Below are 15195 nucleotides of genomic sequence, written 5' to 3' on the forward strand. Positions count from 1 at the left end.
AGTTCCTGGCTAAGGAACATACAGGTTTATAATCCATCAAAAATATTCGCTCGCATGCGATTGGTCTAAACGCGTCACGTAACTCAATACCCCCGTCAGTTTTCCTCGAGCTTCGCTCTCGGAAAGCTGTTCGCTTCTCGAAAGAGATAATGTCCACGGTCAAATAGCCGAGCATATTTTCGCGCCAAATGGAGGCTATTGTTTATGTAGTACAGTGGAACTTCGATATGATGAAGGGCCAAGGGACTGGCAAAATATGTTCGCTGTAACGAGGTTTCGTTGTATAGGGGTTCTTTTCCACACGTTTTACTATCACTGGAGCGAGGAATATCGTTCGTTATACCGAGAACTTCGTTATATGGAGGCAGTTCGTAAAATCGAGGTTCCACTGTATCAGAACATAACGCAAGCACGCTGAAATGCAGACGAAATCACACATACATCCTTATCAGCCAGTTGCTCCCTCAGAGAGAGCGAGAGCGAAGCCACTCTCCCTTCAAGTTTTTCGTTAGCTCGTTTGACCCGGTTGATCTCCTCTTCATTTTCTGCCCCACTCCGCTCCCGCTGGGTCTGTAATATCTCTATATGTCTTTCCTTGTCGCGGATGGTCGCCTCCAGATTGGAGATGGTACTAGACGAGCTGGAATGCTCAGCCTTGACAGAAAACAGTTGAGCTTTAATGCTCGAAATGGAGGCATCTTTCTCCTGTAAATCTCTTTCGAGGCATTCACACTAGTTGGAAGAAAAAACAAAGAATGGCAAAACAATAAGCAAACACTAATACTGGAAGAGAAGTCACCCTGTTACCACTAAGCTTCTTAAATCAGTAGGAAAGTAGTAAGCTTTGGTTATCAAAATACCAAGAAAAGTGAACAAAGAAAGGAAAAGGCATTGTAGATGAAGATGATGTCGATCTGTCAAGAACTTTATCATAGCTAGCTGTTCACGGAACGAGCCATTATTGTATAAATGTGTAACTTGGACAATCCGCAGGTGTACCTCCTCCTTACCTTTTGTTTCAAACTGGTAATCTGCCTTTCCTTGGTACTTAGTACACTCTGCAGGTTCTCCACTGCGTAGGAATTCTCCGAATGTTCTGAGGATACTGAGAGAAGTTTCTTCTCCTTCTGTTTTAACAGATCTTCTCTCTCATCTAATCGACTACGCAAAGATTCCAGCTGCCGTAAAATAAAAACAATCAATTGGAGGATCAGGCATGAACAAAACAGTTTTTATTTTCCTAAGGTTTGGAGAAGCTTAAACTGAAATTAAACATTAATTTCTGACATGGATTATTCGAACATACCCTGAATTGGACTTATTAAATTACAGTTCTTAAATGTTTATTGTGCTATTACTTATCAGAAGTGAGGATTCACTGATTGACAAAATCGTTTTTTTTTTTCTCTCAACTTTTTCCATAAGCAAGCTTGTTATGTCAAACTGGTATTAAAAGTGTCATCTATTGATATTTGGAAAACCCAAATTTACTGCAATATTTATGTTATTGTTACTAATACCGGGAGTCATTCCAATTTTCAGGTTTTCTCAATTTTATTCATTTCTGTAAACTACTTTTACTAGCTTCCTTTTTTCACGATTTTAATACAATTTGTATTGTAAATAGTTTTGCGCTGTAAATAATTATCATGTAAAATTTTAGTGAAGAATTATAATGAGCCCAACAAAATTAGTTTTATTTTTTTAAAAATAATATTATTATTATTGTTGTTATTATTATTCAAAAGCAAACAATTGTCAAATACTTGTGAAATGTTCGTGGCTAGTCTGACGCGGCGTTTCGTCTCGGCCAAGAGACTCTTCAGAGACCTTTAGAATTCAAAGGCAAACTCGTTGAGCATCACGCCCAAAGTCCCGTTCGCAAATTCTTGATGTTGACAGTCTGGCCCTCTATCGCAGAAGGATTCCCAACCGTACGTTCACGAGTTAAATTTATACAAAAGCAAACAATTGTCAAATACTTGTGAAATGTTCGTGGCTAGTCTGACGCGGCGTTTCGTCTCGGCCAAGAGACTCTTCAGAGACCTTTAGAATTCAAAGGCAAACTCGTTGAGCATCACGCCCAAAGTCCCGTTCGCAAATTCTTGATGTTGACAGTCTGGCCCTCTATCGCAGAAGGATTCCCAACCGTACGTTCACGAGTTAAATTTATACAAAAGCAAACAATTGTCAAATACTTGTGAAATGTTCGTGGCTAGTCTGACGCGGCGTTTCGTCTCGGCCAAGAGACTCTTCAGAGACCTTTAGAATTCAAAGGCAAACTCGTTGAGCATCACGCCCAAAGTCCCGTTCGCAAATTCTTGATGTTGACAGTCTGGCCCTCTATCGCAGAAGGATTCCCAACCGTACGTTCACGAGTTAAATTTATACAAAAGCAAACAATTGTCAAATACTTGTGAAATGTTCGTGGCTAGTCTGACGCGGCGTTTCGTCTCGGCCAAGAGACTCTTCAGAGACCTTTAGAATTCAAAGGCAAACTCGTTGAGCATCACGCCCAAAGTCCCGTTCGCAAATTCTTGATGTTGACAGTCTGGCCCTCTATCTCTATCTCTATCGCAATTGTTTGCTTTTGTATAAATTTAACTCGTGAACGTACGGTTGGGAATCCTTCTGCGATAGAGGGCCAGACTGTCAACATCAAGAATTTGCGAACGGGACTTTGGGCGTGATGCTCAACGAGTTTGCCTTTGAATTCTAAAGGTCTCTGAAGAGTCTCTTGGCCGAGACGAAACGCCGCGTCAGACTAGCCACGAACATTTCACAAGTATTTGACAATTGTTTGCTTTTGTATAAATTTAACTCGTGAACGTACGGTTGGGAATCCTTCTGCGATAGAGGGCCAGACTGTCAACATCAAGAATTTGCGAACGGGACTTTGGGCGTGATGCTCAACGAGTTTGCCTTTGAATTCTAAAGGTCTCTGAAGAGTCTCTTGGCCGAGACGAAACGCCGCGTCAGACTAGCCACGAACATTTCACAAGTTATTATTATTATTATAACAATAACTATTATAATAATAATTGAAGGGGTGAGTGCAAAACCATGCTAAGTGACGATTTGGGTGAAAAAAAAAATTTTCGCGAAAGGGCTTGAATTTTTGCATGCGGTCTTCAATGTAATAGAAAAACGTGGTCCTGTATTTTTGTCGCTGGTTTTTGCTTCGTTTATAAAGACGCCGCTAGGAAAACCGAGTGGTTTTTCTGCATACGCAATATCTCGAAAACGAAGCGAAGCTTAGCGGAAAAACTACGGGACATTGTTAAACATACCTAAACAAAACTGTATGGGAAATTTGGAGCGTTTTCGACAAAGTTCACTTTTGATTAAAATACCTAGCGCCCTTTTCCCGCCGAGGTCTTCAAATAAACGAAGCCGGGCCTTTGTTATGATAAACAGAGCCGACCCTTTGTTATAATAACCAAGCCAAGCCTTTGTTATAAGTCGAAGTCTCGCCTCGGTTTATTATAACAAAGGATCGGCCCGCCGCGACCGCAAGGACTTTGATTTTACTTAGAAACCAGCAAAATGTCAATTTCACGCAACTTATATAAGCTCAAATTTATTGATTTCAGGTCAAAAGTGGTTAAAACGTTGACTCATGTTAACGCGCGACGGCAAGGATGTTGATTTCTCTTAGAGAGCAGCAAAATGTCAATTTCACGCAACGTAAAAGCTCAAAAATGTCGATTTCAGGTCAAAAAAGGTTTAAATGTTGATTTCATGTTAACCCGTGACGGGAAGGTTGTTGATTTCACTTAGAAACCAGCAAAATGTTGATTTCACGCAACGTATAAGCTCAAAAATGTTGATTTCAGGTCTAAATAGGTCAAAATGCTGATTTCACGTTAACGCTTGACGGCAAGGATGTTGATTTCACTTAGAAAACAGCAAAATGTTAATTTCACGCAGCGTATAAGCTCAAAAATGTTGATTTCAGGTCTAAATAGGTCAAAATGCTGATTTCACGTTAGCGCTTGACGGCAAGGATGTTGATTTCGCTTAGAAAACAGCAAAATGTTGATTTAACGCAGCGTATAAGCTCAAAAATGTTGATTTCAGGTCTAAATAGGTCAAAATGCTGATTTCACGTTAGCGCTTGACGGCAAGGATGTTGATTTCGCTTAGAAAACAGCAAAATGTTGATTTAACGCAGCGTATAAGCTCAAAAATGTTGATTTCAGGTCTAAATAGGTCAAAATGCTGATTTCACGTTAGCGCTTGACGGCAAGGATGTTGATTTCGCTTAGAAAACAGCAAAATGTTAATTTCACGCAGCGTATAAGCTCAAAAATGTTGATTTCAGGTCTAAATAGGTCAAAATGCTGATTTCACGTTAGCGCTTGACGGCAAGGATGTTGATTTCACTTAGAAAACAGCAAAATGTTGATTTAACGCAGCGTATAAGCCCAAAAATGTCGATTTCAGGTCTAAATAGGTCAAAATGTTGATTTCACGTAACGCGTGACGGCAAGGATGTTGATTTCACTTAGAAAACAGCAAAATGTTAATTTCACGCAACGTATAAGCTCAAAAATGTTGATTTCAGGTTTAAATAGGTAAAATATGGCGGCCGGAAAATAGTGTTAACATCTGGAACTTACTTTGGTTATCTGGGACAATGACTATCTGCACTGAACAAATAAACATCAAATAAGCACTTTTCCAAATACAGCAACGTCTTAAATGGCTAAAAATCACGAGATAAATACATATTTTTCGACAAACGCGATCGTAGCTTTATGTCACGCACCGCCTAACAGTTTAACAAATTAACCCTTCTGCGCAACGTACGGGTCTCCATACATCTGCATGTCCGCTGATCCCAGAAGTTCAAAACACTACAAATCATGCCGATATGAAATAAAATCAAAGCAACCTGGATCACAGATCTATGTTACAATCGATCGCTACTTGTTGGCCATTATTATCTTTAAATGAAAAAAGCCGAAACAATCTAGTTACCAGTTCGAGAAACGCGAGCAGAACGTGATCGCAATGCATGCCGGGAAGGCTCTTTACACCTCGTGCGCGGGAAAACATGGCGGTCGATACAAGACAAATTTTATCACTCAAAAACCAGTTCTCGCTTTCCAAACTTTGACACTAGCAACGCTTGGCAAATGGGCCACAACTCACGAGAGGGTATTTTTCTTGGGCAAGAACTGCTCTTGGACTTTGCTGCCTGGCTCGATCTGACTTCGAACGCCGATAACACGATTACGGTATATCAGCTACCTTCGAAGTTTCAGAACACATTTTGATTCTTTAAAACGTGCTGATGACTTACGGGTTTATCGAGGCTTTATGATGCCTCTCAACCACCAGGCAGGCACACAAGGTACTTTAACACAATGCTTAAGATATTAGTTGACAGAGCTCTAATGCGGCACATCTCTTTTTAGTTCGATGGTATTTCGTTTGCCGCTCGATCGATTCACGTGTTGTGCTCACGTCACAATAGCCGATGTAAACAATCTGTTCCCAGATTTCCGCTCTATATATGCTGTGAGATTTGATTTTGACTTCATACACTATAAACAGTCTGCCTGTTTGCTGTTCAACAAATAAACTCCTAAAGACATGGCTAGGAAAAGCCAAGTATTTTTGGATATGTTATAACTCGAAAACGAAGCAAAAACCAGCGACAAAAATACAGGGCCGCGTTTTTCTATTACATTGAAGACCACATGCAAAAATTCAAGCCCTTTCGCGAAAATTTTTTTTTTCACCCAAATCGTCACTTAGCATGGTTTTGCACTCACCCCTTCAATTATTATTAATATTAATGTTAATATTATTATTATTAAGGCTTCGTAGCAGCACGAAGTAAGATATCGCTTTGATGAACCACATGTTGTTTTTGAAGTTTATTTTTTGATGAAGACAATACATGTTTCAGATGAGACGTCATCCATCGTCAGTTATACAGTGAGAAATAAAATGAAAATATGCAATTAATTGTATAACAAAGTGAGGTATCAACAAGAATAATTGAAGATGAAGGCGTGAACCAAAAAACGGGTAAAACTATTTAAGTTAAGAAAGGAGACTAATTAACATGAACGGGATAAATTAAGATGTTTGACCTGGGAAACATCTTATCTTGAAATTCCCAAGTCAAACATCTTAATTTATCCCTTTTATATTAATTAGTCTCCTTTCTTACCTAAATAGTTTTACCCTTTTTTAAGTTTGTGCCTTCATCCTTAATTATTCTTGTTAATATCTCCCCATTTATTGCATATTTTCATTTTATTTCTTACTGTACAACTGACGATGGATGATGTGTCATCTGAAACATGTACTATTATTATTATTAGCATCATTAGTATTACTTAACTATTTTTACTATCACTATCACTATCGCTATCGCTATCACTATCACTATCACTATCGTTATCACTATTACTATTACTATTATTCCTCTCACAGTTTGTGGTGTTATGCATTTTTCTAGTGTTCGGAGATTGGTTACAACAGATTAGGTTTTGTAACTTGTAAATAGACTAATTTTTAAATTATTCTTAGGTTTTGTAATTTTAGGTAGGTGTTCTCTATTAGTAAAGGGTTATCCCTCGGCTAAAAAAATTCAACATGTCATCATCATATTTTTATTATTATTTTTATTATTATTATTATTATTATTATTATTATTATTATTAATATTATTATAGTATTTTTACTATTAGTAGTATTCATGCTGGGGCAGGTAAGATTCCATAAATAGTAGAATGTGTATTGTTAAGTTTGAGAGTAATTTTCCTTTGTTTTTTTAATTACCTCTTGCGTACAATTGATAACACAAACCGCAAACACTTTTGCTACGTTTCTGTGACATTTAAAACAAGTCATTCCAATTCTCAGGTTTTCTTATTCACTTCTGTAAACTACATTTTGCTTCCCTGTTTAACGATTTTAATGCAATTGTTATTGTAAATAGTTTTTTAATTAATAATATTATTATTGTTATTATTATTGAGACAAGAAATATAAAAGAAAGATCTTGAATACACAGTATTTCATTTGAAATGCTGTGTATTCAAGATCTTAAACCAACACTGAATGTGCAGTCTGACTCTTTTTGTGCTAAAGTATTCATGTAATTAGCTTGGCACTCTTTTATGCAAATTCGCTTCAACTTAGCCTCTTCACAAACCGCTTTTTATCTTTACCTAGGGTATCTAAAAGATAGTAATGCTGCGGCACATTCTGTTGATAGTGACATATTTAACGCCGTGATTCATTTATCTGCGCGTTCCAAGACTTACATTAACTGTTATTTCTCAAAGTAGTGTCAAATCGTGGTGTCACTTAATATCTGTCGTTGTATGCATCAACTTCATGCATGATGACGCATCGATGGCGAGGTGTGACAAAGGATCGAGACAAAAAAGCACATTGTGATCTGAAGTATGTTTGGGCATAAAACGATACACATCAGCCTCCCCTTTACCAGATCGCGAAAATCGACAGATGTGGAAATTGTAGGAGCAGAAATCTAACTTATAAATTCTGTACTGGCACGCATTAAATATCTCTAGAACTCGACAGAAGAACACAGACTGTGTCGAGAACGTGTCCACCGCGATGTGTGAAAATGCTCAAGCTTTAGCTTAAAGTCATGTTTCGATGAAAAGGAATAGATTGCAGCATTTATGAAATCAGCGTGTTCCACGGTTTTCGTTTGTTTTAATTATTCTACAGGCTTTAGTAACGACGATTTCTCTTCATTTAAGAATTCGGCGAAGGAGGCGAGACTGCTAAGAAATGACATACTAAGATAAAGATGTCACAATTAATCGTCCAGATTTACAAACTTTCACATACTGCATAGCAAGAGTTGTGAAAGTCAAGCACGATCTCCTTCACATCGCTTTACAGGTAAATCAGAGCAAACTTTCTCAGTGGAATCCACGCGAAAAAGGACGACGGCTCGACGAGTAAGAGATCCTCGTGTTGTTCGTGGCGCAATGCACTCCAGTAAAAGTGGCGCAGTGCAGTCTGGTTAACTGCAATGCATTGTGGTAAAAAGTGATGAATTCGAGAATTCGTACCCCCTTCTATATATTCTTCTTAAATCCTGATTATGTTGCTGCTCGCTCGCTCCGCTCGCTCCGCAGCAATTATGTAACCTTGATAATGGCGCAAGATGCACCGAAACGTCACTTATATTTCTTGTCTCCTGTATTTCCAAATCGTTTCTTAATTATTATTATTATTATTATATTATTATTATTATTATTATTATAATTGTTATTATTATTAATTATTATTATTATTATTTATTCCTTGTCATAACAGTGTACACGTGAGACACACACCTCACTCTGTAGATTTTTGATGTGGTGTTCTTTTGCTGATAAAGATGTCTGAAGGACAGAAATGTGCTCCTGTTGGTTTGCTTGATGAGCTTTTAAAGTTTCAAGTTTGGTTTCTGATGCTGTTAATGCTGCCTCTTTCTTACCAAGATCCACTTTAAGTGACTCAATCTTAAAACAAAAAGTAAACAATACTATATTGGGTAGAAACACAATTACTGGTGACCCACTAGTTTACAGTATGTCAAGGTAAAGCCCTTAAAAGTTCAAAATTAAAAAGCCAAAAATTAGCCAAAGAACAAGTCTGCATAATTTTGAGTCTAGAGGCCCCATCAAGCCAACATAAAAAATTACAGTATCTCCAATTTCCATAGCTATGTCTTCTTGGCTTTGTGAAAGAAAGATTTTTTCAGGAAGCAACACAATGACGCCAGACAGTGCTTGAACCCAGATGGCTTGATGCTTGATGCTTGGCTGACGATGCTTGAGTAAATTGCACCAATATCTTTGAGGATATTAGTATAAGTTTTTGCTATCTTTAAGTTGAAGTAAAATAAAGTTTTCTAATCTACCTAACCACTGGGCCAACACACAGGGGTTTCATTGTCATGCAAGAGGGCAAATTTTTGGTTTTCACCCGCACAGGTGAGCAAAACCTTTTGGAACTGAACTTCGTTATGAGAAAAACTTTCCTCTAGAATGGTCAAACCATGGGGCAAAATCTTCCTCACAGCCTGTCATTTTGCACTGTGCCCAACCCTTAATAAAACTGTTGCCAACATGTCTTTTTCATTTAATATACATGCAAAACACTTGGATCCCTTGGCTTTGAGAACTAAGCAGCTGGCTTGAGGTCATGTAGCCTGCCACTCTAACTCTCACTTAATATCTGACGTAAGAATACCAGTCAACAAATAACATAGACAAAAAAAAAAAAAAAAATGGTATTGTACGATTTTCACTATTATTACTTTTTATAAATTCAGATCTCCCGTCCATATAATTTCTTTTATTATGTTCCTACTTACCTTGGACTTCATGAATTTTGAGTGACTCTCATACACATCAGTTTGTTTCTTATCCTCTGATCTTTTTTTGTCATCTTCTGACGCTGCCTTCTTGAGAGTTTCCATCTGAAAGTGAGTCATGGTGAGTGGATAAATGTCACATGTTTCTTTGAAAAAAATCTGCACAGATATCACATACGTGATGGAGCTTTCATAGCTGCATTTACCTTAATTAAAAGAAACAATATTCTTCTGGAATTCAATACTGTGACTACCAGCAGTTACATGTATATCGAAGTTATATTAAATGTGAGTTAATTAAAATGCTTGTCATATCTGCATGTTCATCTAACTTTTTCCTGCTAACTGGAATATGAGGCCTTGAAATAACAAGAGAACAATTTATTACCACTGATTTACATCTGGATTAATATTGATCTACTGGCAATAACCACTGAGCTAATTCAACAAACAATATTAAAAATTGTTGACTATGAAGAGAGCAGAATGTCTATGCTTTCTTTATATTGACTTTATCAATACACACATCGTGTCTACCATGTTTCTGCATGAGGCGCCAACTTAACCCCAGCTTAAGAATAGTTGTTTAATGTACTAAGTTATCCTTATTCAATTCTAGGATGATTCTTTTCATTTTTCACGATATTTCATGAATTTTTATACTGTAACCAGTCTGTTACATTTGACAATTTCCTTGTCCAATTAACAATCAACAAACAATATCAAATATGTTGTTGATTAATATATTATATTGAAGAAAGCAGAATGTCTGTGGTAAAAGATTGTTTTTATATTGGCTCTAAAATCAATACACACACATCACGTCTTCTATCAGGTTCCTGCAAGAAGCTCCAACTTAAACCTGGTTTAAGAAAACGTAATTAATGTACTAAGTTATTTGTATTCAATTCTAGAATGACTCCTCATTTTTCATGATATTTCAATTTTTTTTATATACTGTTCGGACTTATACTTTTATGTAATCCTTGTCTATTTTTGATTTACAAATAAAGAAGCAAATACCACTTAGATATATATTAGACTGTTACAAAACATAAGAGACATTCAAGAACACAATGGGAAATTTTAATCAATAATAACAACTAAATGACTTAAACACTCAAACAGACTCTAACCCAACCAAACTGTTCACTTTGTTATGTAAGGTCTTTTGTTTCAATGCCTTATTCTATTCTAGATGTTGATAATGTACTTTCACACTTTCAATTCTGTATTTTTATTGTTGCCAATTGTCGTTAAAACATCACGTCTTAATATCGTCACTGTTTATTTTTAATTAAATATTTTTAATTACGAAATCTTCCATTATCAGAAATGGCTAACAAAAAAAATACATATCACAGGCTAGACTACGAGTAGTCCCTCTTTCGCATAGTGATGCGTGATGTGAAAGAAAACTGCGAGAAAAACATGGCCGCGCAAAATCCTGGGTGTGAGGAGCGCGTGAAAGGAGGGACTACCACCTAAGCCAGGGAGTTTGACCTTTCACGGCCGAGTGATTTTTTGGTGTAGGATTTCTCATCTTGACGTTCTCTTATTATCACCTGCTGTCAATAACCGGGGAAATATCCTGAATAAAATTGCTCAACTCTACTCTTCAAGTAGTGAGGCAAAAACATGTTGCGAGAAGTATATCTTTGTTCAGTGTTTGTTCAGTGAAACTGCCATAGAAGTTTTAAAAAGAAGATGGTGAAAATTTCAAATGCAAAGTTTCAACTGAGAATTTACGTTAGGTAATTGACATAGGAGATCATCCAACTGTGGTGAAACACTTGCTGATAGCAGCAGAAAGTTTGAGGTGAATGTCTGGTTTCGGTGAAAGTTTCGTTCAATCTTTCAAATGGACGGCAGAAAGGCCAAGCGCAGTGAATTCATCATATTCACTGAATTGTTCTTGGACGATTTTGTTGAGCAGCAAAATCACCAACACCCTCGCAATCAGGTTGCTTTGCCAAACAAAACAGAGTTGCAAGAACATCATGGCTTGCGGAGTGCGATTCCAATGCTTTGATTTGCTCCAGTTCCATAACATTCCTGCAAGATGTCACACATTTCTCGAATGTTGACAATGCGTTGTCAACGCTCCTAACATAAGCCAATCATGTTCTTGTGTTGTGAGAGAAACATGTAATTCAGACTCCTTGGCTTAGGCGGTAGTCCCTCCTTTCTTGCACTCCTAGCCCCCAGGATTTCATGTGGCCATTTTTTTCTTGCGGTTTTCTTTAACATCATGCACAACGGACTAAGTGAAAGAGGGACTACTCGTAGTCTAATCACAAGTGAATGTTTTCTATATATTTCAAGAGGTCTCAAATCAGAATGTTTTATGGCAATAACAAAATAATGGCTTCGGCCTCCTTTTTTATGTTTTATGATAATATATAGCTTAGACATACACAATCAATCAAACACAGTTTTCTATGCTTAAGTCTCTAATAAAACAGCTTCTTAGTAAATCAGAGCACATGCCCACACAATATCAAAACAAACTGCATCACAATAATTAAATATTTAACTTAATATATAATTTAAGACAGTTAATTATTTTAGACATGTATGTTATTATTGTTTGCAACTCTTATTTGTACATACCTCTCGTTCAAGCTGATTAATCTGTGACTCCAATGCAGCAATATGGCTATCCTAAAATGGCAGTAAAATGTCCCTCAAAATATTTCAAGAAACTTGACAAAATATTAATATTGGCTAGAGCTTCATATTCACAGTTGTCTGATCATCTGAGATGACTAAAAAGTCGTAATGACTACCAAAACAATATGAAAACTCGTCTGCTGGATGAGTTTAGTTTGACTCTACCAGAAAACACATTTCTTAAATTTTCTTATGAGTTCCCATCCCTCCATTCTGACCAATTTGTCATCCATTTGGAACTTTTAGAAAACAGAAAAAGATTTGCACCTTTCTTTTGCTAAAATAACCATTTTGGTCCATCACCTTACATGATGTGGTATTCTCCATGATTGAACAAAATCATTACTGGCTCAATTTTCATTTTGTCAGCTGCTGAAACAGATATTCTACAATGCATCTGCATCTATGAAAACAGATGGCTGAATGGCATCAGCTGTAAATTTCAACAGGATATGACATTTAGTAGGGGTATCGAATGGTCCCATTCAATTTAAAAGTGCTCGCAAAATTTGGCCTTTACTCAAACTGCTCGCAAAAATTAGATGAGTGCTCGCTTACTCATGCTTGCAAATTTTTGCAACTGCTTGCATGCTCAGATTCTGGGGTCTCCTAGCATTTAGCTTCTTCTAGTGGATAAAAACTTGCTTCAGATCTCCTTGAGCATCCACCCACTGACTCATGTGAAGTTATGCAGCGTAATTTGGCATCAAACAAGGCATAACTGGCTAGAAGCTGCTCAGATTGGTTGAACTGCGATAAGATCTTAACTTGTTACCTAGCTTTGCGCCTATCAATCCAGTTTTGGAGGTGTCAGCCAAATTACTTGACACAAAATGTTAAAGAGAGATTCTGAGTCCTACAAAGTGCTTGGTGCTTGCCATCTGTATTTTCTAATTAAAGTGCTTGCTGCTTGCATGACAAATTTGATCACTGCTTGCATGCTTGCAAATGCTCGCAAGACCATTCGATGCCCCTTTCAGTAATGTTAACACTTAGAAAAAACAAGCCAAATGCATGCAGGAAGAGCAAAAGTATTCCTTTCAGCCTTCATGACAGTCAAAGAGGGCTTGGTTTTTATTTATACCTGGATTTTCTGTATCCACCGACTGCTACAACTATGTACAAGACGTTTTGAGAGACTGGTCACGTGAAAACAATAAAAAAGTATTTAATTTTCTATTTACATGTTGTTCAGTCCCCGTTCCTGCCTATTGAATGGCCAAGTAAAATGTTGACAGGACAAGTATGTCATCTGCATACTTGTCCGGCTGATGACTTGGAGAGAAAACCAAATATGGATCCCTGGAATTAGAAATCTGGATTGAGATTCAATATCAATTTTGCCAGAGGGAACCTCTTGTCAATGCCCCCAAAGTGCATAAAATGTATATATCCCACTTTTTCTACACCATAATCGAATTGATGGCTTAATGCACTGTATTCAAGAGGAAATACACAGTAACAATTATTGCTCTACTTCACAACACAAAAATGTTTTTTACCTTAGCCAGCAGGTTTGCAGATTGCTTTAATTCATCATTAACATTGTTGATTTTAACATGGTCTATTTCCTATAAAAACAAATTAAAAATGTAAATTCTTGCATTCAGTGGCACTACTCCATTCTTTAAAATAAAAAAAATAATTCTCTTAGGAGTTAATTGACAAACATACATGTACTATTTAGTTAGCACAAAGTGATATTGAAGAATGATGTCTAATGTACATATACTGTACCTCTTGTAAGGATGCAATTGCTCTGTCTCTTTCGTCAATGCTTTCTCGTAATTTGGCAAGTTGGTTGAGCGCTTCTGCCAGTTTCTTTTTGTCAGTACTATGTTGTTCTTTATGCATCTCAAGTTGTTTAGATTCAAGTCCTTTATTACTTTGTATCATTTCCATCAACTGGGCTATAGTTTCATCTTTGGCCTGGATAGCTTGCTGCTGTGCTTCCAGTCTAGAACTTAATTCCTCCAGTGACCTTTGAAGTATAAATGTTTCATTTTCTTGTCGATCTTTTTCAACTCTCAAGACCTCTAACTCATGCTGAAGTCCATCTTGTGAATGTCCAGACAGAGTGCTGGAAGAGGAGAGGGATGGATGACCAGTCGAGAGGCGATCTGTCTGTTCCTGTTGCCGCAACCGTTCTTGCAGATCTCTAATGCTTTCTGCTCTTTGCTATAGAAAACACCAACAAGAACATACTTTGTGAGAGTTGGCGTATGGTACTTGAAAAACCATTGGTCTTGCAAAATTTTGGTTGAATTTCACAGGTCCTACAGTCTCAGTTTTTTTTTCAGATATGTGTGTGTCACAGTCTCAATTTTTTACAGTTAAGATAGTCTTAGCTGACATCTGGTGTCTGAACATCTTGCACTTGCATTTAAAACACTTTGAAGTCTTGGTCTCGCAGATTAAAAATTTTAAATGTCTCAAGTGCACAAGGAAAAATCATTGCTATTCTCGCCTTCTTGCAAAGTCTTGCATTCTCCATTCCCCACCCTTATTACTGTACATACATGTAGTTCTAGGAGAGATTCTTACTCCCAGTAGAGAGAGGAGAATTTCACATACGTTGAAGCCTGCTCATCTTCATGGAATTTCTATTTTCTCAACCCCACCCCTATCCTCACCACACCAAAATGTGAAAAGGTATGATGTATTAACACTTGGCACCTCTACGTCTGTTCAGAAGTGTTTGTTAGTTGAGAACTTTTCATCAGTCGAGAACTGACACTAAATACTCTAGTCTTACCATCTCATTAAAATGTCTCAAAAACTCCTGCCCGATAAGTTACGTAACTAGCTTTTGATGTTAAATGGAATAGTGAAATCTGGACCATTCCAAATTGTAACACAAAATGCTTTCATAGTCAGATGGCAGACCTCCCTTATACAGGACTTCGTCACAACTGGTTGCATATTTCTAAAGTATGGGTGGCAATTTGGAAAGTCCCAAAAGTGATTGTTTTTTTACTATGATAACAACCCTTCAGACATTAATATATCTGACATGGAAGAAACTACAAAAGATCTAAATTTCCTTTTGTTAAATTGTCCAGTTGAGTAGATTGATGGCAATGAAGTGAACCACTGAAAGTAATGTAAGTTCTGATTTAGAAGTAACTTACAATAACATTCAATTGAGTACTTGT

The 15195-nt window shown here is 37.1% G+C and overlaps 1 protein-coding gene across 1 annotated transcript in view; it reads right to left on the bottom strand.

Annotated features, from left to right (window-relative positions):
* LOC110056742 (ERC protein 2-like) overlaps positions 1-15195 on the bottom strand; it is a 28040-nt gene that overhangs the window by 11101 nt on the left and 1744 nt on the right. The window contains exons 2-8 of the mRNA XM_020763257.2: positions 13778-14218; positions 13543-13611; positions 11981-12031; positions 9368-9472; positions 8343-8510; positions 1011-1178; positions 442-732 (exon numbers count right to left, since the gene is read on the bottom strand). Of these exons, the coding sequence (XP_020618916.2) occupies positions 442-732; positions 1011-1178; positions 8343-8510; positions 9368-9472; positions 11981-12031; positions 13543-13611; positions 13778-14218 (1293 nt within the window). The remainder of the gene's footprint in view (positions 1-441; positions 733-1010; positions 1179-8342; positions 8511-9367; positions 9473-11980; positions 12032-13542; positions 13612-13777; positions 14219-15195) is intronic.

Source organism: Orbicella faveolata, unplaced genomic scaffold (genome assembly GCF_042242905.1).
Source record: "Orbicella faveolata isolate gen_17 unplaced genomic scaffold, um_ofav_v1 contig_35, whole genome shotgun sequence".
Classification (NCBI taxonomy): Eukaryota; Metazoa; Cnidaria; class Anthozoa; order Scleractinia; family Merulinidae; genus Orbicella; species Orbicella faveolata.